The following is a 23,982-nucleotide window of genomic DNA, read 5'->3' on the forward strand; positions in this document are numbered from 1 at the left end:
CAGTTCGAATGACTAATATTGCAATAGACCGGTGCAATGACCATTGTGCAATGAGCGCTGAGACTTCAAGGAGTGTATGCAGTTTAAAGTGACAAGTAGTGCGATAATCTGGGACAATGTTGGTTGTGCAAATGTTACAGATACTCTTCAATCAGTGTGCAAATGGAGCAGATGCTACTCTGGCATGAGTGACCAGTATATGGAAATAGTGCAGCATGGCGAGACAACTACAGTGAGTGCACGAGTAATACATGATTGGCCCCACAGAAATGTGACAACGAACTCAAGTAAAAAAAAATTGCCAGCTTGTTGTAATGGAATTATAGGTTAGGTGTTTAAGAAGTTGATCTCAAGAGGGAAGAAGCTGTTGGAATGTCTACTAGTTCTAGTTTGCATTGATCGGTAGCGCCTACCTGAGGGAAGGAGCTGGAAGAGCTGGTGACCGGGGTGCGGAGGGTCCGAGAGGATTTTGCACGCCCTTGTCTTAGTTCTGGCAGCGTGCAAGTCCTCAGTGGTGGGTAGGGGGGTACCGACAATCCTTTCAGCAGTTTTGATTGTCCGTTGCAGTCGGAGTTTGTCCTTTTTTGTAGCAGCACCAAACCAGACTGTGATGGAAGAACACAGGACTGATTCGACTACCGCTGTGTAGAACTGTCTCAGCAGCTCCGGTGGCAGGCCGTGCTTTCTCAGAAGCCGCAGGAAGTACATCCTCTGCTGGGCCTTTTTGAGGACGGAGTTGATGTTAGTCGCCCACTTCAGGTCCTGAGACATTGTAATTCCCAGGAACTTGAAGGTCTCGACGGTTGACACAAGGCGGCTGGACAACGTGAGGGGCAGCTGTGGCGAAGGATGCCTCCTGAAGTCCACGATCATCTCTCCAGTCTTGAGCGTGTTCAGCTCCAGGTTGTGTCGGCCGCACCACAGCTCCAGCCGCTCGGCTTCCTGTCGATATGCAGACTCGTCACCGTCCTCGATGAGGCCGATGACAGTGGTGTCATCTGCAAACTTCAGGAGTTTGACAGTCGGGTTCGCTGAGGTGCAGTCGTTCGTGTCGAGAGAGAAGAGCAGCGGAGAGAGGACACAACCTTGGGCCTCCCCAGTGCTGATGCTGCGTGTGGATGAGGTGGCCTCCAACAGGAAGCAGAGCTGGAGGTGGCGGAAATGAAGATGTTGAGGTTCGCTCTCGGAGTGACCAGGTTGGATACAATTAGAAATGAGCTCATCAGAGGGACAGCCGAGGGTCGATGTTTTGGAGACAAAGTTAGAGAGAGCAGACTTCGATGGTTTGGTCACGTCCAGAGGAGAAATCGTGAGCATATTGGTAGAAGGATGATGAGGATGGAGCTGCCAGGCAAGAGAGCTCGAGGAAGACCAAAGAGAAGGTTGATGGATGTCGTGAGGGAAGACATGAGGGCAGTTGGCGTTTGAGAGGAGGATGCAGGACATAGGCTTACATGGAAAAGGATGACACGCTGTGGCGACCCCTAAAGGGACAAGCCGAAAGGAAAAGAAGAAGATGGTGGTAAGTACATAAGTGGCACAATGACGCTGAGTACGATATGATTGAGGGGAAATAATTAAAAAACATCTATTAACACCCCTGCAGAATTTATAATTCCTCAGTGGCAGATATATGGATGTTGGCATTAACAATAAAGATATAGTAATTATGGTATAATGAGTTATTATAGTCTGGGGTCTACTATATACTAGATGACGCAGTCATGTCTGACCTCGGGTCTAAAAGATGAACTTGACTAAAAGGGGAACGGTGAGAAAATGAAGGCAAATTTAAGTTAGAGTACGACTGAAGGTTAAAACATGAGAAGGAGCTGGGGGATCATGATAATTGGAAGGTTTCAGTGAATTGTTAATTGACTATTAGGAACTATACAGTGTGTCACGTGATAGATGAATGTTTGGGCTTCCGATTTGGATATGACTTTCACCAATTTACATTGTGTTAATATGTGGTTAAGTTGAGGGTTTGAACACTACTGCTGAGAAGTCTCATTCTTACAGAGCCCGGCTCCACACGTGCGGTCGAGCGGAGATGGTGACCCTCCTGGCCCGGGGGGTGGAGCAGCTGAGAATCGGAGGACCGGCTGCGGATGATGGATTGGCTATACGACTGAGAGTCCACTGCGACATCCATATATATGTTCATATGTATAAATTATAGGAAGATTTTTCGCTCCCGCTCCCACCAGGATGCACGTTCAAGTGTATGAATTGAGATTTACTTGGTTTGTGCCATGCTGAGGAAATTTGGTTTCTTTGGATGTTTGAGCCTTAGGTGTGACCTCACGGGGGCGGCAAGGGGGCGCAGGGAGCAATTTGACTTTAATAGGATAAATGCCTTTCCTAGTTTAAAATTAACCTTAAGCAGATGTTTTGGTGCATTGTGGGATTTCTTTTTCCAATTAGACATTTTCCAATTAGTAGATCATCCATCCATCCATTTTCCGCTTATCCTCACTAGGGTCCCGGGCCGCTGGAGCCTATCCCAGCTATCTTTGGGCGGGATGCGGGGTACACCCTGAACCGGTCGCCAGCCAATCGCAGGGCACACAGAAACACTCACATTCACACCTACGGGCAATTTACAGTCTTCAATCAACCTACCAAGCATGTTTTTGGGATGTGTGAGGAAACCGGAGGGCCCGGAGAAAACCCATCCAGGCACGGGGAGAACATGGAAACTCCACACAGGCGGGGCCGGGATTTGAACCGCGGTCCCCAGAACGTGAGGCAGATGTCCACCATGCCTAACCCTTTGTAGATAATACGATACAAATTTTCTTTGGGCCATTGAAGGTTTATTGTCGGGTGTCACCAGTCGCCTCAATGTTTTGTAATGAACTCATAGAGAGCTCTTTAAGGGGGGTTATGTAGTGTATTTTAAAAGAGACATTTTCACAGTGTAGGGGGACCATTTTTGTTGGAGACCTGGGGTTGTGCAGTGTCCCCCAGAACTGGAACGGTGTTGCGATATCTCATTGATTTTTTTTAAATGAATGTTTTAAATCAGTGGTAGTGACAGTGAAATATGCATATTTCAGGGGACTTTTATTTTGAAATGCCACATCAGATTTGGGTGGGACCACTTTTGTTGGAGACCTGGGGTGGTGTAGTGTCCCCCAGAACTGGACTGATGTTGCTATATGTCATAGATTTTTTTTTTTTTTTATTGAATGTTTTAAATCAGTGGTAGTGACAGTGAAATATGTATATATCATGGGACTTTTATTTTGAAATGCCACATCAGATTTGGGTGGGGCCACTTTTGTTGGAGACCTGGGGCTTGTGCAGTGCAGTGTCCCGCAGTAACTGACTGCGGTATGACACACACACACACACACACTGTAAAGCCTGACTGGTGTTACATAAAGTCACACGTGTATCATCTTGAAATCTTTTTTTCAATCATGATTCGAATCACAAACATGTCTAAAGATGCACTCTACGTCGATATAAGATGAATGAGAACATCAAAACGGTACATTAGCTCTCGCTGCTCACTGAGTTAGCCGGGTGCGGGTGGTAGGTCATCCGTTAAAAAAAAAAAAAGTATATATATAAATATATACAACAACTCGGGGTTATCGCGATAGTTGGAGCGCCGTCCTAGAGAATTCTGGGAAGTGTAGGTTTGCAGTTTTTCATGGTAATTGTAGTTTGTTTTTGTTTTTTTTTGGTCAAAAAAATCTGACACAAGTGGCGTTCTTTGCAAGAACTGTCTTATGGAAGATACTTACAAGCTTGTGTTCGGCCCCGCCATCAAGCTCGCCGCCTGTTAAGACCACCGGTCGCTGTATTTGATTCCGTAAGTCACGCAAGTGCGCGCGCTAGCCGGTTAGCACGGCTTGTTGCCTAGCGACGCGGCAGGCAGCAGTTAGCATTTAGCGACGTGGGAGCTAATCTGTAGCAAACTTTAGACAAAGTGGAGCCTGCCGTGTTTTGTTAGCTACAGTAGGACGCTCGAAGAAGTCCACGCGGTTTACATGCTAAGGAAGCGGGTGATGTTCGTGGACGTTGAGTGTACGATTAGACGGGCTCAAGTTTGGACAGTCATTGACACCTAAAAGCATCTAAAATAAAAACAAGATGATGCTAATGCGCAAAGTGAGCTCAATATAACCAGTTTAGTTGAACCCTAAAAAGAGTGCAGCATTACTGTGCTACTTTAATGTTAGTTTCAGTGGCTTCACTGGACATGCAATTAATTCACATTATTCTTTTCTGTAGCCCTCTTTGCAGTGATTTTTGCTGTTGTTGTCATCAACAAAGGCCTACTTGTTGCTGCCCTTTTGGTTTGGCCTTTGGAGAGGACTTGCCAGGTGAGCCGTCATCCATATTTTATTTTTATTGATCTGTCAAGAGGGTGTGGTGTCAGGAAATACACCACTTTACACCAAAATTCACTTTAAACGATTCAAAGCGATGCATCACTGTAATGCTGCCATCTACGTGACCGGAAAATATGTGAAAAAAGATGGAGCGTTATGTTCTTCCACACCAAAGTCAGCTTGCAGTGAGCCCGTTTAGCAGGGGGGATATGAATGAGAACCACCCGCGATATAGAGAAATAATTGTTCTTAATTTTTCTGCGTGTGAGTGGCTGTGAGAGCTGTGGCTAACAGCAGCTTCTGTGTGAGCGTGCGCTGAGTGTGCTTGTGTTTTACTGACTGTCCTTTCCCACATGCAAGGAAATTGTAGTACGTACAGTGGTTCCTTCAGCTTTTATGCTTGCATTTCACTGTGTGAAGAATCCTTTATCATTAAAGTTTGATTGAGATACGAGTTTAATTCGTCCTGTGACCACACTCGTAACTCAAAACACTTAGTATCTTTAATCATGTTTCCCCATTGAATTAAATGGAAATGCCATTATTCTGTTCCAGCCTCCCAAAAACAAACAAAACAAAATTTTAACGTCTCTTTAATACAAAAATCTGCAGTAATATTAGTGTATTTTTTAGTGTGCAAAGGGTAAAGAATAAGTGGCTGTGACTATTGTTATCTGTCTACGTGTTTGTGTTCAAATATCTTTTGCTTCGCGTTTGCCACCCTGGCCCGGTGCCCCTCTTTTTTGTCTTTGCTGTGAAAATAACCAGTGAGGTGTCTCTTTTTGTCCCTTGGAGCCACTCAAAAGTGACGCAAGGAAAAGTTCAGCCGAGGTTTCTGGAACGTCGCTGGCTTGATTCTCCTCATTCCACCTCCTGGTCTTTGCCTCCTTTGTCCTTTCACCTCCCTCCTCTCGCCACCTTTTCTTCTCTTTATCGCCTATCCTATTCTGCTCCTCCACTTGGCCCTGAAGGGCGCACCTGAGCGAGACCCCCGTCACGTCGACAGCCGGGGGAGGCAGATACTGTATAACCAGGAGGACACCCGACATCACCTTTTTATCTGCTCCGCTAGACTATGGTGTCGCTGAGTTCCAGTCGACGTGACTGATTTCAGTTGCCGCTGCCCCCCTGCTTGTGTAGCATAATGTGTCTCTGCATTACTGTCATGTCCCTGTCTAAAATGGATGATTTTTGTGCTCTGTTGCACAGTTGCTCTGGTGTTAAAATTGAATTGAAATATAGTCCCACATTATAACCCACTAGATGTCAGTGCAGGACCACAGTTACAGACTACTAACTTTACTGTGAGTACTGATGGCCTGTAAGGCAGCAGGATTGTTTGTGTTGACAAAAGTGATCCCAGAAAATGGGTTGCCATGTTAAACGGAGTAAAGTTGGAGCGTGACAATCACCTGGCTGGTATTTTATTTTAAATGGTGCTTTGGACCATTCCTTTACTTTTAGTGGATGCGCTCCCAAAAGGTACTCTGCAATTACACCCACCAGAAATGTTATTTGTTCATTGCCGTTTGTTTGTTAGTTATAAAAATTGTACAAAATCAACTCTAATTATCGTCACAGACTTTATATGAAGGTGTGGGGAGCAGGCTAAGATAGAATCCATTCAATTCTGAGGCAGGTCTGGCTCAAGGTACACAGGCTCAGGATTTTATTCACTTTTTTCGATTTTCAAAGTCCCTCTAAAGTAAAAAAAAAAAATAAAATTAAAATATATATATAAATTGTAAATTTGACACACCACAGGAAAGAGTGTTGGTAACCACCCTGCCACTGGCTATAGAAAATAGATGATTTCATAGATAATTCTTGACCAAGAAGCTGTGTAATTGGGTGCTTTCTCGGCTTTGGTGGAGGTCCCATTTGAGCCCCTCTTTCTGTCTCGTCAGTAGACGAAACCTGAGCAGTTTTTGCCAAGCATCTCTTGCGGTGAACGTGGGAAGGAAAAGGCCGTCCGTGTTGACAAACGGAGAGAACGCACGCCTCTGCAAACCCATCAAGTAACTTCTTGGCACTGATGCAGAACTATTCAATTAAATCTCCTAATACACACACATACGCACACACTCGTGCTGGAAGTGTGTTTCTTCTTCCAAGTCAGCTTTGACTGCACTCGCTCTCTCTCTCTCGCTGTCTGTCTCCCAGAGGCGTTTGCATAAGCAAATGGTCCGTGAAATGGCTTTTGATGGAATCAAACTCCACATTAAGACAAATGCATATTTCATAGCCGCCGATGGACTGATTGACGGAGCGGCATCTTCATTTCTCCTCTGTGCATCTCCTCCCCGGAGGAGATGCTTATCAGAATATTACCGAGGCTCGGCTTGTTTTTGATATGCCAACTTGTAATTTTAGACCTCACAGCGATACTTTGGGTCTAAATTGGTTTTTGTTTGTTTGTTTTGATTTTTTATTTTATTTTATTTTTTTTTTATTATTTTTTTGGTGCTTTCTCTTTTTAGTGGGCACTAGGGGACACTAAACTGCCACATGCTGACTTTACATACTTTCTATAGAAAGCTATTTGGGCATTTATTCTATGCCCAGTTTAAGGTCCATGTACTAGTAATCTCTTTGTTCTCACTAGTAAAACAATTCAGCGTACTAATTGAACTTCTGCATCTTAGTAGTAACTTTTTTTCTTTTTTTTTTCACTACTAGTGCCACTTTTGGCCTACTAGTATGCCATTAAACCTTACTAATAAACTACTGTGCGGCACTAGCAACGGGACCAGGCCCAACTAGTTTGCATGTGTCACGCACTAGTACATAGGTGTCAAACTCAAGGCCTGGTGGCCAGATGCGGCCCGCAAAAGCAAATCATGCTCGTCAACTTCCATTGCTAAAATCTGCACCCAAATTCCAAATTGTCATAATAATAAACAGTAATGTTGAGATTGCATTTTTCTGTTCCCAAAACCGTCTTCTACAGTAACTTAAAACAATGCTTGAACAAACTATTATCCTTGTCTTCTGATTTCAGAACTAGTTATCCCTCAATTTGTTGTGTAATGTAATGTTTTGGTGATGATTAAACATTTATATGGTTTCATTGTTCTAACGGCCCTCTGAGGGAAATCATAACTGCAATGCGGGCCGAGACAAAAAAAAAAAAAAAAAAAAAAGAGTTTGACACCCCTGCACTAACTAGTACAACAGGGCTTTGGATCCACTACAGATAATTATATTTTTTTGCAACATTTTTTTTTGTGGTAATGAACACTAATCAAAGTGATGTCATTTTAGCGTACCAAGACCAAGGCCAGCTCGCCAGACCTTTCATTAACCCCAGGCCTCAAATCCATCCAACTGGACTGCCAATGGCAACTTGCTGCCGAAAGCTGGCTGTCACACCCCTCTGCACAGCCATAATGTTGAGTTGAAGGGGGGGGGGGAGTAGGAGAAGGGGGGTTGTCGGGGGCCACGCAACAGACAACACTGTGGGATCCGCTGGCCTGCAGGTTACCAGCAACACGGCTAGTCCCCTGTTTGTCTGTGCTCTCTCTCTCTCTCTTCCCAGAAAGGAAAGAATGTTTTCCCCCACAACACGGCTCCGTGCGGGGATTAAGGCCCGTTCCGGGCGGCCCGGGGTCGCGCGGCAGATGTTAGCCAGGATTGCTCCTTGTTGCCCTGACAACAGCAGGGCCGTTTGGGATGTAGGCCCGCCCAGACGCAACCTTAAGCGTATGTATGGTTGTGTGACGAGAAACAAGTGCCAGTTTGGACTGAGTGCCCTTTGCCCATAGAAAAAGCAAATGACAGTGAGATTATTCAAAGCAAGTTGTGCTTTTTCCTGGGATTTGCTTTATTTCTCGTGATCCCAAACAAGCTTTGAAACTTTTTTTCCCAACCATTTTTGATAAAAAATGCCATAGACACAATAAACATTAACAATGTCACATTTTCTTAGTAGCTCCCAAGTTTTTTTTGAAGGCCCTGGTCTTCCACAACAAAGTCATCTAAGCTTTGCTTTATGTACTGGGAAGAAATTGGAACCAAAATATTGATAACGGTAAAGAATTAGCTCTGTTCCAAGACATTTGGGAGGACCGTGTACATCTTCGGTGTAGTTGACAGTTGGTCGAATCGAGCCCAGTGCCGATTGGTCCAGTCCCGACTATAAAATGATGTCATAAGGCTTCCAAACAAGACTATCTCGATTCAACAGAAGGGTGGAAAACAGGGCTGAGTCGGTAGCAATTGTTTGTCAGCTTGTCAATCGCAGCAGCCGCACAATTGAGTGAAACAAAATATCTAGCGTTCAAAACTTGAGGCTAATGACGATTGACATGATCTTTGTGATGTGCTGTACGTTCCGTCGGAACACGAACGCAACAATGGCCCAGACGGCGTAAAATGAGCAGGAACTTGAGGAGTCAGTCAAACGATCATTTCTTATTCCCGCCTGCTGCCTTTCCCAACTTCCTGCATTTTCCTCGAACCGTTGCCCTGTTAACTGTCGGATATGGCTGAGGATTAAGAGTGAAAATGCGAAAACTGAACCTATGCGCCCTTGACGTCAAACGGGCTTACCTGCGGGCCGAGTGTGTTTAACACGGGGGCCCGGCGGCGGCCCCTCTGCTGCTCCCAGCTGTCAGCTTCAACGGAAAGAGGATACCGCTCCTGACAAGACACGACTTGACCCACGAGTAGAAGCACCGCTCTGCTTTTGTGCCAAATATAAGTGCAGAATTTACTCTTGTAGGGGTTTCTCCTTGGACCTGTGTGAGGAGAAAAAAAACGAGTGGTGCGTCGCGTGTGTTAGTCAGCAGGCTACCTTCTGGTTCACGGAAGAGGACAAATGGTGCCGTTTTGATTCAGAGGATTTAAAGGACTCTTTTTATCACGTGGTACAGCTCAGGTTCAGGTTCGGATCAGGCTAGCGTTTCCACCGCTGGGTGTGTCGGCAGGATGGTGTAAATGGCGTGATATCATACAGGATCAGCAAGACGGGATATAACTTGGTGGGATATATTGGGACCCTGAGCATGGAAACGCATACCGATGCTTAAGTTAGTAACAGCGCATTCCCACTTTTTTACCAGTTTGGTTGCCGTCGCCGTAGGAATGGAATACCGCGGAACCCCTGTATTTAAACCTGGATCATTTGGGACTCTTTGCATGGCAGCTGGTATCCTAGACAGAAGGGCAACACTGAATTGTGGCGCTTTTTTTCCCTAACATCTAATGTGGGCGGAGCATGACGTCAAAGATCGATGCTCATTTTAAGGATTCTCAGAAAGTACAAATTTTTTATTTTTTTTTTAAATCACCTTTATCGGCACGAAATGGGGTGGACAGCTCTATAATAACAGGACGCATGGAAATATCTCAAGGACCAGTGGCTGAAATTGAACAGGAAGTCGGCAATTTTGGTTTGAAGCAGCCATTTTGGGTGAATTCCAGAGCTCGGTATGGAATTTGCCCAGATGAGACCCAATCAGAACCAGGTATACTAGATAGATGGGCGATGCTAAATTGCAAATCTTGTTTTGCCAGCTAATGTGGACGAGGAATGGCATCAAAATGTAGTGATCATTTTGAGGATTTGCCATGAAAAAAAAAAAATTATGTTTTCATTGTCATTTGTTTAAATTGGAAACAAATCCAGATACATTTTTAGATCCACGGTGTTTTTTTTGTTTGGTTTTTTTTTGTTTCCTTTTGGGAGATGAGGCATTTTCCTTAAGTATGATAGACGTCTGCAGGGTCATTGCTGGGAGTTGACAAGGTAGTGGAAAAGATTGTTTATTTACTTGTAGATGGCAGCATGCCTCAGTCGGGGGGGGGGGGGGGGTTTGAGGGGTGATAACGACACCGGCATCCATCTCAGAGGTCGTGGCAAAGAGAAGCGAGCCCTTTTGCTCTGAGCGCCATCGACTCGCAACTCGCCGCCGTGTCAACCTGTCACAGGTGGAGCGAGACGGAACGACGGTGGCTGCCCGCTGAGGTGTGTCCGAGGTGTCACGGCCTCGTCTGGGAGGTGACAGACAGCCCGTGTGTGAGCGTGTGACGGCCGAATAAGACTGCTAAGAAGTCTAGGGGACGTTCAGCGTGACCTTTCTTTTCTGTCGGGGTCCGTGGCCACTTTTTGAGCCTGACAGCAACTTTAAAAGGACCTCGACGTCAACAGCCTTTGACAGGTTTGTATTGAAAGTTGACCCCATGGGTGGGGGTCAGCTTGACTGTCTGTATTCGCTCTATGGAGTGGACATGTGTCAGGTCACAGTTGTGCATCTAATGAAGTTATTTTGGGTCATTGTTTGGTTCCAACTTTGTAGGAACCGTTTGGGTTCATTACCTTACTGTTTCCGGTGCACAAAGCTAAGTCAATAAAGGCATGCTTAGATGAGAATGGGGTCAAATGTACACCCAGCTAAAGACTGCTTATTTCAAACTATTATAAAAAGTTTGGCCGTCACTCATCATTGTCCAACTTTACACTACACGGCTGAGGATGCCCTACAAGACTTGAAACGGGCCCAGATTCAAAAATGAGTCAGCCGACTGAAAATTGTTCCTGTACAGTGTGTTTAAATCCACGCTATAAAAGTGAACCATACTGTACTACTCTGACCAGTACCCCAAAGAAACTGCTGAATAGGCACCTATTAAAAGAAGATGATCCCGAAAAGAAAGAGGCATTAATGACACGTAGCGTTTGCCCACATTGAGTGCGGGATAATGGCTGCCACTTGTGGGCTTGTCCTGTTGGTTCGCAAGACTCGCGGAATGACAGACAATGCATTCATGAAGATCTTGTGTGTGTCCAGATGGTATATTTTGAATGTGACTCCACGTATATGGTCGGCCTCAGCAGCGGTGTCTGCGGTCAAAAGGTGAGGGGCGAACGGCAGGGCAGCGAGCAGCTTTAGGAGCGCAAAATCCAGCGGTGTAAACAAAACCCCAGCGTGTCGGCGTGACACGCGTCACCTCGGCGGCGACAGGGGAGCGGCAGCGCCGAGGCGCATCGTGTCCCAGAATCTCTTTGAAGCCGGCCGTCCCGGCAATTGTGCAGCTGCTGTGGAAGTATTCCCTTTCGTGCCCTTGGGCGTCGTCGCCGGGGAAGATACGGCGAGCTTTTGGCCAAACGCTTGCCGGGATTAGGCCCATGAGCAGAACAGGAGGGAGCGACAAGCGTTACTGCCTCGGTGTGCAAATGCTTAGAATGATTTGGATGGTTAAAAACATGTTGAAGGCATAATCAAGCGGGACGTCTTCCTCGCTTTTACTTCCTCTCCATCATTTCCCCCCCCCCCCCTCCCCACATTCTCCTTCTCAGTCATTACTGCGGCTGTGTTTGCCTTTCTGCTCCAGGCGTTGGGTAAATACCTCTGCTGGAGTGAGTTTTGCTTTTTTTCCCACCTTCTTCCCTCCATTAGCTCCTCTAATGACGTTTACACTTGTGCTTAGAAAAGCCTCCTCTCATCTCCGCGGCCTCCTCCCTCCCCGCCCGCTTTTCTTTGCTCACTCGGGCGGCAAGATCATGTTTAAAGGTGTTTGGACTTTGCACTTAGAATCCTCCTTTTGGATGAATTAGTCAAATTCACGAGGCAATCCTTTATTCGTGGGGAAATGTACACATTACAGCAGCAAAGATCAAAGGAAGAGCCAATAGTACGGGAAGTTAAGAGTGAAACACTAATATCGTGTGAGCACACGATGCTATATCATCAATGGCCGGCGAAAAGCAAGAGTTTAATTAAAAAGTAACTTTAAAAAACAAATAAAAGTAAAGAAAAAAATATCAAGACACTGTATGAGTCGAATCGACATGAAAATAATGAATAAATAAATACGGTAAGTTAGACACATTTTTCAAATATGTCTGTATTTGTTTTAGTGTTGTTTTAAAAACAATAATCACCCTATTATTGTTATTATATGATATGTTATTATTTTAGATTTTTGTATTATTTTTTAATTAATTTTTAAATAGTTTTTTTTTTTTCTTTTTCTTGTGGGGCATCCATTTTGCAACCCTCTGTTTGGACAGTGACTATATGAAAATAATTAATTAATACATTAAACAGATGTTTAATGATTACTTCTTGGAAAGAATACAGTACTAGAAATAAAGACCTCGGATCTATTTTTAACTTTTTAACTCTGAAAAAATATGTGGTGGACATAGCAGGACTAACTTTTGTACAAACAAACCATTTTTTAAATTATATATTAGCATTTGACTATAATAATCTGTCAATATCACAGTATTAAGTTTTTCACAATGTATTAATTTGATTGTATTCTTAATTAAATATTGTTATTTATTTTACTTGATTTCTTTCTTGTGAGGCATCCATTTTGACGTTACGTGGTTCTTTGTCCCACAGTGTTAATCCTCATTGGGAAATGCAATATAAAGTTATATATTGGCATTCTAATTGATCATGCTAATATCACCGTATCAATGTTTTCACGGTGTATTAATGATTGTACTCTATTAAATATTTATTTTACTCGATTATTTTTTTTTAATTTAAATGTTTTCCTCTTCTTGTGTATGATTCATTCTGAAGTTACAAACATGCTTCCTTGTCCAACACTGTTAATCCTCGTTGGGAAATGCAATATAAAGTTGACATTATATGAAGAAAAATTACAGTGATAATAATAAATTGCACTTATCGTACTTTTCAGGACATCAGTCAATTAAATGCAACATATTGATTCACAAGAGTTTTTTTTTTTTTTTTTTTTTTTTTGGGTGGACAACCTATGTATACAATTAATCGAATTGTCACGTTTTAAACAGGCCAAAGATGGCATGTGTCCATTTCTTTATTTTAAGTTTATTTATGTATTTATTTTAACCGTCTGACCTAGTAAAACAAAACAATTTGGCCAACTAATAAGGGGAAAAAATCTCAGTTGTGACATCTGAACTCTTTACCCCTGCATGCCCCTTGAAACTGGAATGCGACTTCCCGTGAGTGACTGCGTTCCGATGCGCTCTGTCACGCACGCATCTGCACTCACACTCACATTCGCGCAATTGCCCAGAGGCCACGACAGAGCAGCTTCCCTCTGCTGTTGATTGACATGTCATGTAAAACACACACGCAATACAGACTGACTGTACCCGCCACCTCTCCTGAGCGGTATTACCTTCGCCTCATTTTGTTCTAGCTGTCCATCACTTCGATTCTGAATGAGCTCCCGCGAGACTGAAAGGCTCTGGGCCCGCTGCCTGGCGCCACTTTGCCCTTCCTCCCGTCAAAACGGAGATACAACGAAGCGCAGACTGTAAGCGTATACACCGCCGCCGGGCCTCACACGTGACGTCGTCCCCCTCTGTTCTCAAACGGGGCGAATTTTGTGCCGCCTCAATTGCTCGGCTAGCAACTGAAGTGAGTGAAGGAGCGCTGGCAACAGCGCAGAACTTAATTGGATCTTCGTAGTCCTGTTTACAACCCTTAGATGGTGTCATCTTCATTACAGTGAGTAGGTTTAGAAACTCCGACCAAGGCTTGACGGAGGCTTTCATTCAAACTGCGGTCGACTCTCTGAACCGGGTACCATCTTAATCTAAGCCACTGGTGTCAAACTCAAGGCCCGGGGGCCAAATGTGGCCCGCCACATCATTTTATGTGGCCCGCGAAAGCAAGTCAGGTGCAACTTCCATGATTCTTGCTATAATCTGGACCAGAATTTAAAGCAATTTTTTTGGTTACCAAAACCCTCTTTTACAGTAACTTGAACAATAGCTGAACAAACTATTATCCTTGAATTCTGGTTTCAAAACTACTTATCCATCAATTTTCTGTGTCTATGTAATAATATGAGGAAGCGATGAAACATTCATATGGTTTCATATGCTTTCCCAGCAGTCCTTTAAGTATGAAAACTCGTCTTGTCCATCTGTGCACTCGGAATGCTAATGCTGTCGTCCTGATCTGTGCTCAAAACTCAAGAACGGCACACAGGCACATAGACACATAACAACAGCCTTCATGACTTGATTTGTACTTAAAGTGATGGAAAACGTCTTGCTTTACGGTCTACCGTTAGTTTTAGGTTGTGTTTGAGAAAGAATTCGTAGGATGTCAGACCCAAGTGCTTCTCTCATTCCAGACTTTCCTCTCGCCCGCACTGCAGCTCCACGTGTATGGAAGCCTGAGTGCAGACCCCGAGGTAATCACCAAATCACCTTTGCAAATTATTCATTCCACAAAAACCCATTTCACTTATCTCACACATCTCTTGTCTTAATTTCCGCTGCTTGGCGCTTCTTAAAAGCCAGATAACCTCTTGGCATTGTGTCTTTTTTCACTTTTAACAAAATCGTTGCTGCAGTTGAGCAGGTCCGGTAGTCGTTTCCCATCCTGACTTCAAATATGTGCCATCATAAATTCCACCCTCCAAGAATGCGGGGAACATCTAAGACTAAAGTCCAATCAAGAAGGCCTTCATGTCGTCTTTAATTAACCCTGTGAGATCTCAAATATTTACTGTGACTGTGACTTCTGTCGCGCGCACTGACGCACATTCAAACATTTGCGACCTCCCAGAGGGGGAGCGTCAATAAAGAGCACCGAAGACGACGCAGACGCCAGACAAGGTCGTCTTTTCTTTTGCGAGAGGAGTCATATTTCCCCACTCCCCAACCAAACCTCCTTTCCTTTGATGTTGAAGCTTCTCGACAATGTAAAGACAGTGTACACACACACACACACACACACACACACACCACCCCCCTTCGCTTGCATGCTAGCTCTGTATACTGCCTGCACACCCTCGCAGTGCTCTGCAGGGGTCGGGGGGGATGAACAGGTAGACCTCAGCAACCCCAGCCAGAAACTGGTGGCAACGCTCCAAAACTTATGCACTCTGTCAGTGTGTGTGTGTGTGTGTGTATGTGTGGTTTAACTGTATATTGTAGTGCATGTAGAGTGTGTTTGTGCACAAATGACATTTTCTGTAACCTTGCACCACTTTGAATATGTTTTAGTAACATTTACTAAAGTACAGTCGCCCCTCGCCATATCGCGGTTCACTTTCTGCAAGTCTCACTGTATTGCACAATTTCAAACATGTCCCCAGTGCTCCCCCCGGTTCCGCTACCTCTCTATATGGGTCTGCAACGTAACCCCCTCGATAAACAAGGGCTCCCTGTAATATTCTATCATTTTAATTTGGGTCATGTGAAACTGGAATTCTAATCACAGTATAAAGTGTATTTATGAAGAAATGCAGCAAAACTGCAAGAACACCACAGAACATTATCGACCGGCAGTCTTTTGGAACACGTTGAAACAAATTTATGATTTGTCTTAAGACTCCACACTTTCATTAATTTGCGAGACTGTTTACTTCTTCAGTTGGTGCAGCTGTTTTGGTTAACAACAGACTTTAAATGGGCTCATCAGTCATGTCTTTAACGTCCGTGTGTGAACAATAAATACCATCTATGAACTGAGACAGTTACACTTCTTTTACACAACTGAGGGAAAAATACATTTTTTTTTAAGTGAATTAAGTTGAGTTAATCGGGACGGGCTGTCTATTAGTGGAAATACGGTATCTTAATTGCAATTTAGCAAGGCGCATTTATACTAAAATGGAGTAAACCAAATTAACCGACTATCAATCTTAAACCGAATTAAAAACACAACAGCAAGAGCCTCGAACTTTTTTCTTTTTTTTTTTTTTTTTTTTACCAGGTGTGAAATAACTAAACGAAAGTTACTGTATCTGACAGCAGTTCCCCCAACCCCTCCAAAATGGCTGATGCCCTCTTAAAAAGTTGTTTAGTAGCAGGACAGACGAATCCTCTTATGTCGCTAAACTCGTTCCACCGCCTCCGCGCCATGCTAGCCGCAGCGTTTCCATGGCACCTGACATTATCCCCCCATATTTTTTTGTTGGGACTTGTAGTTTGGGGGTTTTGAGCGGCAAAATGAGATTTTCCACACACTCCCACACCAGGAGGAGGAGATAAGAGCGACTCCACAGAGGAAATAAGAAAGCGAGGCCGACACAGCACTATAACTGCTTTACCTTTGACTCCGTGTGCATGTGTGTTTTCAATATTTTACGCACAAAATGTAGAGTGTTATTTTTATACACTTTTACAAAGCAATATTACAGCGTCTGAAGACTGCAGGGTTTAAGACGCAAAAAAAAAAAAAAAAAAAAAATGATGGCATTGCAAATTATGTGTGATGACATTATAGCGCAGGACACACGCATACCGATAATACCAGGCCTAATTTGTCAAAGTCAACAAAGGCCCCATTATCGTCCCCCCATATATGTCTCTGAAGTTTATCCTGTGCGATTATCCTGTGATGTGGAGTGTGTTAAGAGTGATTTTTTTTATTTCTTTTTTTTTTATTTTCCTAAGCGATCGTTATTTTGTGTTTTGCAGTGTACTTACTGCTGTCATGGCCTTACATTTGGAAAAGGAGGGCCGCAGCTGCTGATGCATTTTTTTCACCACCATTTACAGTGTGTAACTCTGGGAGAACAGTTAAACACATAAACACAATGAACACACTCATGCAGTAGCTGCTGTCGGCCACAGCTCGTGCCCAGATTCTCACACACAACCGCACTAAGCCCGGCCTCTTAAAGGCACATGCACACACTGTGACCACAATGTGTACAGTATTTGTTATACGCTATGCTTACAAATTGCTTTTTTTGTTTTGTGTTTGTTTGAAATGTATTTTTTTAAAAATATATATATATTAACGTGTGGCAAGGGTAAAACCCAAAAATGTATTTTCTCTTTATCGTGGCTATTCGCCTTTTACAGGTGGGTTTTGAACGAAAACTTGAGTTAACTGTAAATGATGTTTGTGATCATACAATTAGGATTATTCGCCGTAGGCCATTCTTGCTACTGAATGGCATGAAGGTAACAGACAAGCCGACACAGACCCGAGAACTCGTGCTGACATTGAGAGGCGGTTATGGGCGGGGTACGCCCACACCCCAATCGTTCACGTGTCACCGGTGCGCAGTGACGGACACGCACTTGAGGGATGACAGTTCGCACAAAGCGGGCAACATTCCACACATCTGTGTGTGAAAACACCACAACAATAACCGCAGGTCACCTTTTTCCGCGTATATGAACTCCACCAAGGAGGATTTTTATCAGTTTGTGTAAGATAAGTGCTGTTTCTACAGTATTATAGAGAGGGATACCTGTAGTTAAATATGAAACTAGGACACATTGGGGTCAGTCATGAAGCCTAAGAATAATAATTTTTATTGTCATTAGAGATGCACATAATTAATTGGTCTTAAAAGTTTGGTCAATCGTCTCGACTTGATTGTGGATCAGGACAATCAAATCCCTGCAAAGACAAATGTCTAATAAGTTTGACACACCACAAAGAGCGTTGTTAACAGCGCTACCAAATTTGAATGGTTCAAAAAAATCATCTAGTACATAAAATGAGGCTTCAAAATCATGGAATATGAAGCCGTCTCCGCTCTCAGACTTTGTGGGCGTGTCCACTGAATGCACTGAAACCACGCCCCCTCATCTGTCAACTGTCAATGAAGTGCCTCTACAGCAATCTGGAAAAATGAATGCTACTTCATCTAGCATCTTTCTTATGCTGACACATAACTACGTTTGAGCTGGGAAAATATAGCCGTTTATAGCCGTCAGTAGCTGGAATATATCCCATGAGGTCATCACAGAGCTTTTCCAAGCCGGGACAACGAGGCACTCATAAGTGGCCAGGCCAGCGCAAAGTTCTGGTCCACATCCTGCCTATTATATTGGACTTAAAAAAAAATGAGAAAATGTACCCTACTCATCTCCCTTCTCTCTGTAATGTTCGTGCACTCAGGCCAATAACAGGACGCTATAAAGCGCCAACAGCAGGAGACTATTTGAAGGGAAGATGCATTTTCGGGATGTAGGCATAGCTAGCTAGCTAACTGCACGCCGCAATTGTGCTAATGTGAACGAAGGCCCTGAAGTTCTTACGCAATGGGATAGTTGCGACTCATGCCAGATGTTTTAGCAGTTTTAGCCACGCCCCTGCAAAAAAGTACTTGGTTATCAGTATGTGGGTATCCCGTTTTGATGAGCTTACCAGTAACTACCGTAAGTCTAAACATAACCTGTTGCTTGGTGGACGTATGCAAACAGGTGGAGCAATTAGTGTACTTTGCAGCCCAAAAAAAATGTTGTATCCAGTTTTTTTTAAGGGAGGAAGAAACTAAATCCTTACTGCAACTATGCAACTTGTGACAGTTAGAATATAAATAAACGTTTGAGTGGTCATCAGTCATGCCATCCATGTTTCTGGTGTGTTTGCCAGCATGCTTGACCTTTTGACTCTTTTTGTCGTTCTATGATGTGAGCACGTGGAGATACTCATCTGCGTGCTTGTCTCATATGCTCTTTCTCTTCTTTTTCAGGCTGGGCAGAGTCGGGTTACGCCGGTCCGTCAGATGGCGTTCTGCTTGGCTGAGCTACACTTGTGGTCCACCAAGAGCTCCCTCCAAGTCCAAGGTACTAATCACCCAGTTCAGTCTCCGCCACTCGGCGGTTCTCGTCGCCGGTGCTCCGCTCGGCTCGGCGCCTCGCTCTGCCTCCGCGTGTCATCGCTCACTTTGTTTGCTCTCCGTCGGACATTAACAGCGGCGCATTCGGTCAACACCCAGTCAGCGCTGCACGCTGTCGCCTTCTTTGTCGTCACTTGAAATTCTCGTATTGCTTTCACAGGGTTCAATTGTTCGTCGCCGATGGTCTTAATTGTTTAGCGTGACCGCAGGCAACTTGACGTGGGTGAAAAATGTGCTTGTTGTGAAGAGCACACAAACACACACTGACATTTTTAAGAGACGTTACCATTTACTTGTTGAAATGTGTCCAATTTCCAAGTCCAAGTCAATGAAGATGCTATGCGGTGAAACACACGGGTAGTCTTCTGTTTAGTTTGTCAGGGATTTTGGCCATTTGTAAAAATAATAGCCGAAATGCAAACTCCACACAGGCGGGCCCGGAATTTGCACCTCGGTCCCCAGAACTGCGAGGCAGATGTGCTAACCAGTCGGCTAGATCTGCAACATTAATTTTAGTTGGTTTTTTTTTTCACAAAATTTACAAGGACACACCTCAGCAGTCAAACATATACCATTGCAGAAGTTTGTGCATTTTCTGATTTGGTTGGGTTTCAAATGAATTTCCCCCCCATATGAAATAACCAAATTGTAAATGTCATGTACGGTAAATAAAAAAAATTACATAGACAAAGGTACCTCGACTTATGAGTTTTTCAAGATACGAGCCATTGCTCTTTGGTTTACTTTCACAAAAATACATGCAAAAAAAAACAAAACAAAAAACACTGTCTTGACTGGTCATCATGAAAAGTGTAAGCTACAAGCCAATGAGTCTCCGGTCAAAGGTTTTTATTCAGTGGGTTGACACATACATGATGGTTTGTGCTACTATTAAACTTTTAAACACGATTACACGTGACAATGAGTGAGAGCACACATGGACATCTTACTTTGACCTTTTGACTCTTTTTGTCGTTCTATGATGTGGACACATGGACATCTTACTTTGCTCATAAGCATAATAAACATACGATAGTGGCCGTACGTTTGGCATTTTTTCCACTTTCTGCGCTCGCCACCTATCTGTCCATCTCCTCCCAACGCTCCGCTTCTCCGTTTTCTTGTTTTCTTTCCCTTCCGTTCCATCTTTCACAGTCTGCTGGACTCAAGGTGAAGATAGTGTCTTTTTTTTCCGCAGGGCTGACGACATGTGAATGTGACTCCACGTGTGTATCCTGGCTGACACGGCCTTATGTTTTTTTGTTTAGTTTTTTTGTGTCTGTGTGTGTTTTTTTTTTTTTTTTTTTAACCTTCTATCTTGCAAAAACATGCCGGGATAAATCTTAGGAAAGAAGCATGCTCGCTGAGTCGTGACGCATCGTTCTGTCAGCGGATACGTCCGCCTTAACAAACAACAATAAAATCAAATTTTTAACATCCGCACGTGCCCACAATGCCGATGTAAATATAATTGATAGGCAAAAGGTTTTATGCCTGGCAGCAAAAAAATAAAAAAAGTATTGCTTAGTTCTGAGTTCTGAATAATGCTAAGATTTGTAAATTGACAAAATATTTTAGCTATGAGCGAGAAATTCAGTTCAACTTTATTTATGCAAGAGCAGTTCAATACAACACATCCATGCCTTTTTCTTACTGAGCATCTACACGGTCTGTTATGATGATTACACATTCATTTACTTTTTTCGTCACAAATGAAAAAGGTTAAATATGACCATCATTTACTCATTACTTAAAATGTCATTTTTGTAGCACTCCGCTTGGTCATGTCGTAAAAATGTAGGCTGCGCTGTTGCATGTTTATCATATTGCCCAAGTTCAAAAACTAGTTTTTGATGCATGAATTTTCAGGTACAATATGTGTGTGTGCGCACGTGTGTATGTCTATATGTGGCAGGTGGGCAAATATTGATCAAAATCCCCATGTTTCAGAATGACTGATTTATGTGTGAATTTCCAGGTGCAGTATACAAGGTGAACTGTGCATGTGCACGCGTGCGTCCTGTTGTATTCGCGTGACCTCAGCCTCAGCAGCGAGAGTGGCGGCGTGATAAAGAAATGATGTGTTGTGCTAATCTTGACTTTTGAGGCCTGCCGGAATAACACAGAGCAGAAAAAAATGCTCGCCTCAGCAATTTGGGTATCAGCGTGTGCTTATGTGTGTTTGTCAGCTCACGTGTATGTGTGTGTGTCTAATTTTAATGTCTGCGTGTCAATTAGAGTGTCTCAGATGGGCGAAGATGGGCACACCTGTCTTTATTAAACCCCTCCCCCCCCCCCCCCCATCCAGCCGTTTCCATTCCGGCTTGGACCCCCTCAACCCAGACGGCCCCCCCTCCCCCGCCTCCCTCCAGTGGTCTTATCTAAAGCGCAGTGCTGGCAGACGGGACAGGCCAGTGGCTGATAGCGATTGTTTATCCCACGGTGCAAAAATTGCTGATTTGTCTTGTTTGTTTTTTTTTTCCCTGACAGTGCGATGCTCATCTCTCTCTTTCTTTCTCCTTCCCTGTTTCCCCCTCCCTCTCTCGCCCCGCAGACACAGATATTGGCACATATCAGTACTACGATAAAGCAGAGCCAGGTAAATAGTGTTTATATTGCTTCTGTGTTTGCGTTTCAGATAAGTTGTATTTGTGTGCACGTAAGATGCAAACACACACACACACACACACCTTATATGCTCTTTTTTTTAATTTTTATTTTTTGTCTTTGATCATTCTTGTGCACACAGAGGCTGTGTTAGTATGTGGGATTTACATGCTAAAACATGTGCACAGGTTGTTATTATTATGATGAGGCCGGCCCTGCGTTGCCGCTGTTGACCCGGGGTCCTGCCATAAAGCGATAGGAGAACTAAACTGTTGACTTTCTCCTAGATCGTATAGCAAGAGGCCCTCCTCCTGTGTCGGCTGGCCATGTATTGCCTCAGGCCGGGAGGCTTCGCTGAAGTCCTAGGCGGCCCCTTTTTTTTATGTCATACGAGCTGTGTGGTTATTACATCTTTACTAACATCACTCATTGGTTGCTTCCCCTTAATAGTAAGTGTAATTATCTCAGTTCATAAAGGCCGACCCCAGCGTTATGAAACATCCTACACAGCGCATCGTTTTTTTTCTATTGCCTCACTAATAGCTCTTAAACTTTTGAAATAGAGTTTGGGAAGATTATGTAACCACATTCGTTTGCTTTTATGAAGTATTAAAGGCTTTTGTTTCTAGTCGGAGGAGTAATCTTTTTAGTGTACTAAATTAGTTTTTGGGCACATGTTGTGTTGATCTTCGTGGGCAACAGTATATGATAGCAATATAACGTATAATAGAAAATTGAACAATGGCGTGTTTGATAACGAGATTGCATTTAGCTTTTACTTCCTGAAAAGTAGCATAGTCATTTTGGAGATGCGCTAATTCCGCCCCACAGCGCTGATATAAATATGTAATTTACTATAGCTCTGGGGGCGGGGGGGGGGCATCTAGTCACTCTTATTACTGTACAAGAATGTGTTGCCAGTGGGAGGTCACAATTTGCCATACATTACATATTAATTATTTTAATAAGAACATTTAAAAAATGTATTAGTATGAATCAGTGGAGAGACATTTGTATGGATTGAGCCTTACTCCCTTTCCCTTCCTGCCCCGCCTTTCTCTCCATTTACATGTTTTATTTTTAGTCTCTTTTCACTGAGGTGTTTTCTTTCTTTCTCTCATCTGAATAGCTGCCTTCTTCTCTCCCTCCAATCTTCAGTGGAGGAACGATGCTCGGCCTCCAAATCCTTTCATTTAGGGGATTACTAAAGTGTGGCTTGATATCACAGTGCAGGGAGGAGGAGGAGGAGGAGGAGGAGGAAGAGTCGGCGCCCAAACATACCACAGCATTTCCACACGGGATTGTAACGATAGCCATTGCCGACACGAGATTATGTCCGATTTTCGGATGATTCAGTAATGATTAGTTTGTTTGTTAGTAGAATTACACTTAAACCACTTGAAGTATTTCCACTTAGGCAAGAATAACCTAGAAGAATTGTCCAGTCTTGGTGCAGATCAGGACTTGTTTTCTCTTTTTCAGGGTGTCCGCAGAGGCTTTAAAAGTTTTCAATTTGATTTTCCAATCTTATCTTTAAAAATGACACTTAAACCTGAAATCGCTCTTTAAAGTTCTTTCGAAAATGATCAATCCATGTTTAGTGCGTTTCCTATATTTTCATCGAGATAAATAGTTTATGTTGATAAATGCTGCAATCTGCAACCACTGTTAAAAAAAAAAATTAAAAAATCATCCTTATTTTTTACACAATATCATGAATATTAATGGGAATATTCTGGCATAATGTCTCCATCTCTTTGCGGTTTTAAAATATGATCAAATATTTTTTCAAAATTACTATTAATCCTTGAATCACTCTTGAAAGTCTCAAAAATGCCCCAAAATAATAATTTGTGTCAATATTTCCTGTATTTTTAATGTGGACAAGTTAGATTTAGGTAGTTACCAGCAATCTACCACCACTGTAAAGAGTGTTTCATACTTATTTTATAGGAAACATCATGAATATTAACACAGAATTCGAATTTGATGAAGGAGTTTCATTGTTTTATCAAAAAGGACTAAAAGGTCTTAAATTTAGCATCTTTAAACCTGTAGAACGTTGCGAAATATTATAGTATATTTAGATGTAATATACAAAAACTAACTCATTTTAAATGCACACCACTGAACCGATACTGGACAGTGTTGTATTTACTGTTGTGTTTGTGTATTTGATAGACAAGAACCTCATGCCCACTAGAGGGAGACCCAGGCTCATTGGAGCGCCTCGGGGGTCCCCCCCGCAGCCAAATAGCCCACCAGCAGCACTCCCCTCACAAGCCACCCACCCACCCAGCCCTTGCCTTGAGCAGGTGCCCGTGTCTGGGCCTGTCTGACTCACAACCCCAACCCTCCCCATCCCCTTATCTGATTAATACTACTTATCCAGGAGGTGTTCCAACTGGACGGCCCACCGTCTTGCTGACTGCGACCCGGCCAAGAGGCGCCGTCGTGGGCTGCGCTTTGC

The 23,982-nt window shown here is 43.5% G+C and overlaps 1 protein-coding gene across 13 annotated transcripts in view; it reads left to right on the forward strand.

The window, feature by feature from the left end:
- Window positions 1-3,617: 3,617 nt before the first annotated feature.
- The window catches only part of wdpcp (WD repeat containing planar cell polarity effector), a 75,561-nt gene continuing 55,196 nt past the window's right edge, over window positions 3,618-23,982 (forward strand). For 4 of the 13 annotated variants that reach the window (XM_061789766.1, XM_061789774.1, XM_061789768.1 and 1 more), the window contains exons 1-5: window positions 3,620-3,826; window positions 4,249-4,340; window positions 14,445-14,504; window positions 18,759-18,852; window positions 21,460-21,504. In XM_061789766.1, coding sequence (XP_061645750.1) covers window positions 18,792-18,852; window positions 21,460-21,504 — 106 coding nt within the window. In that variant the 5' untranslated portion in view covers window positions 3,620-3,826; window positions 4,249-4,340; window positions 14,445-14,504; window positions 18,759-18,791. Of the gene's footprint in view, window positions 3,827-3,871; window positions 4,126-4,248; window positions 4,341-14,444; window positions 14,505-18,758; window positions 18,853-21,459; window positions 21,505-23,982 lie in introns of those variants that run through there. The other 9 variants (XM_061789775.1, XM_061789777.1, XM_061789778.1 and 6 more) reach the window with 7 other exon arrangements.

Source organism: Phyllopteryx taeniolatus, chromosome 11, assembly GCF_024500385.1.
Source record: "Phyllopteryx taeniolatus isolate TA_2022b chromosome 11, UOR_Ptae_1.2, whole genome shotgun sequence".
In the NCBI taxonomy this organism is placed as follows: Eukaryota; Metazoa; Chordata; class Actinopteri; order Syngnathiformes; family Syngnathidae; genus Phyllopteryx; species Phyllopteryx taeniolatus.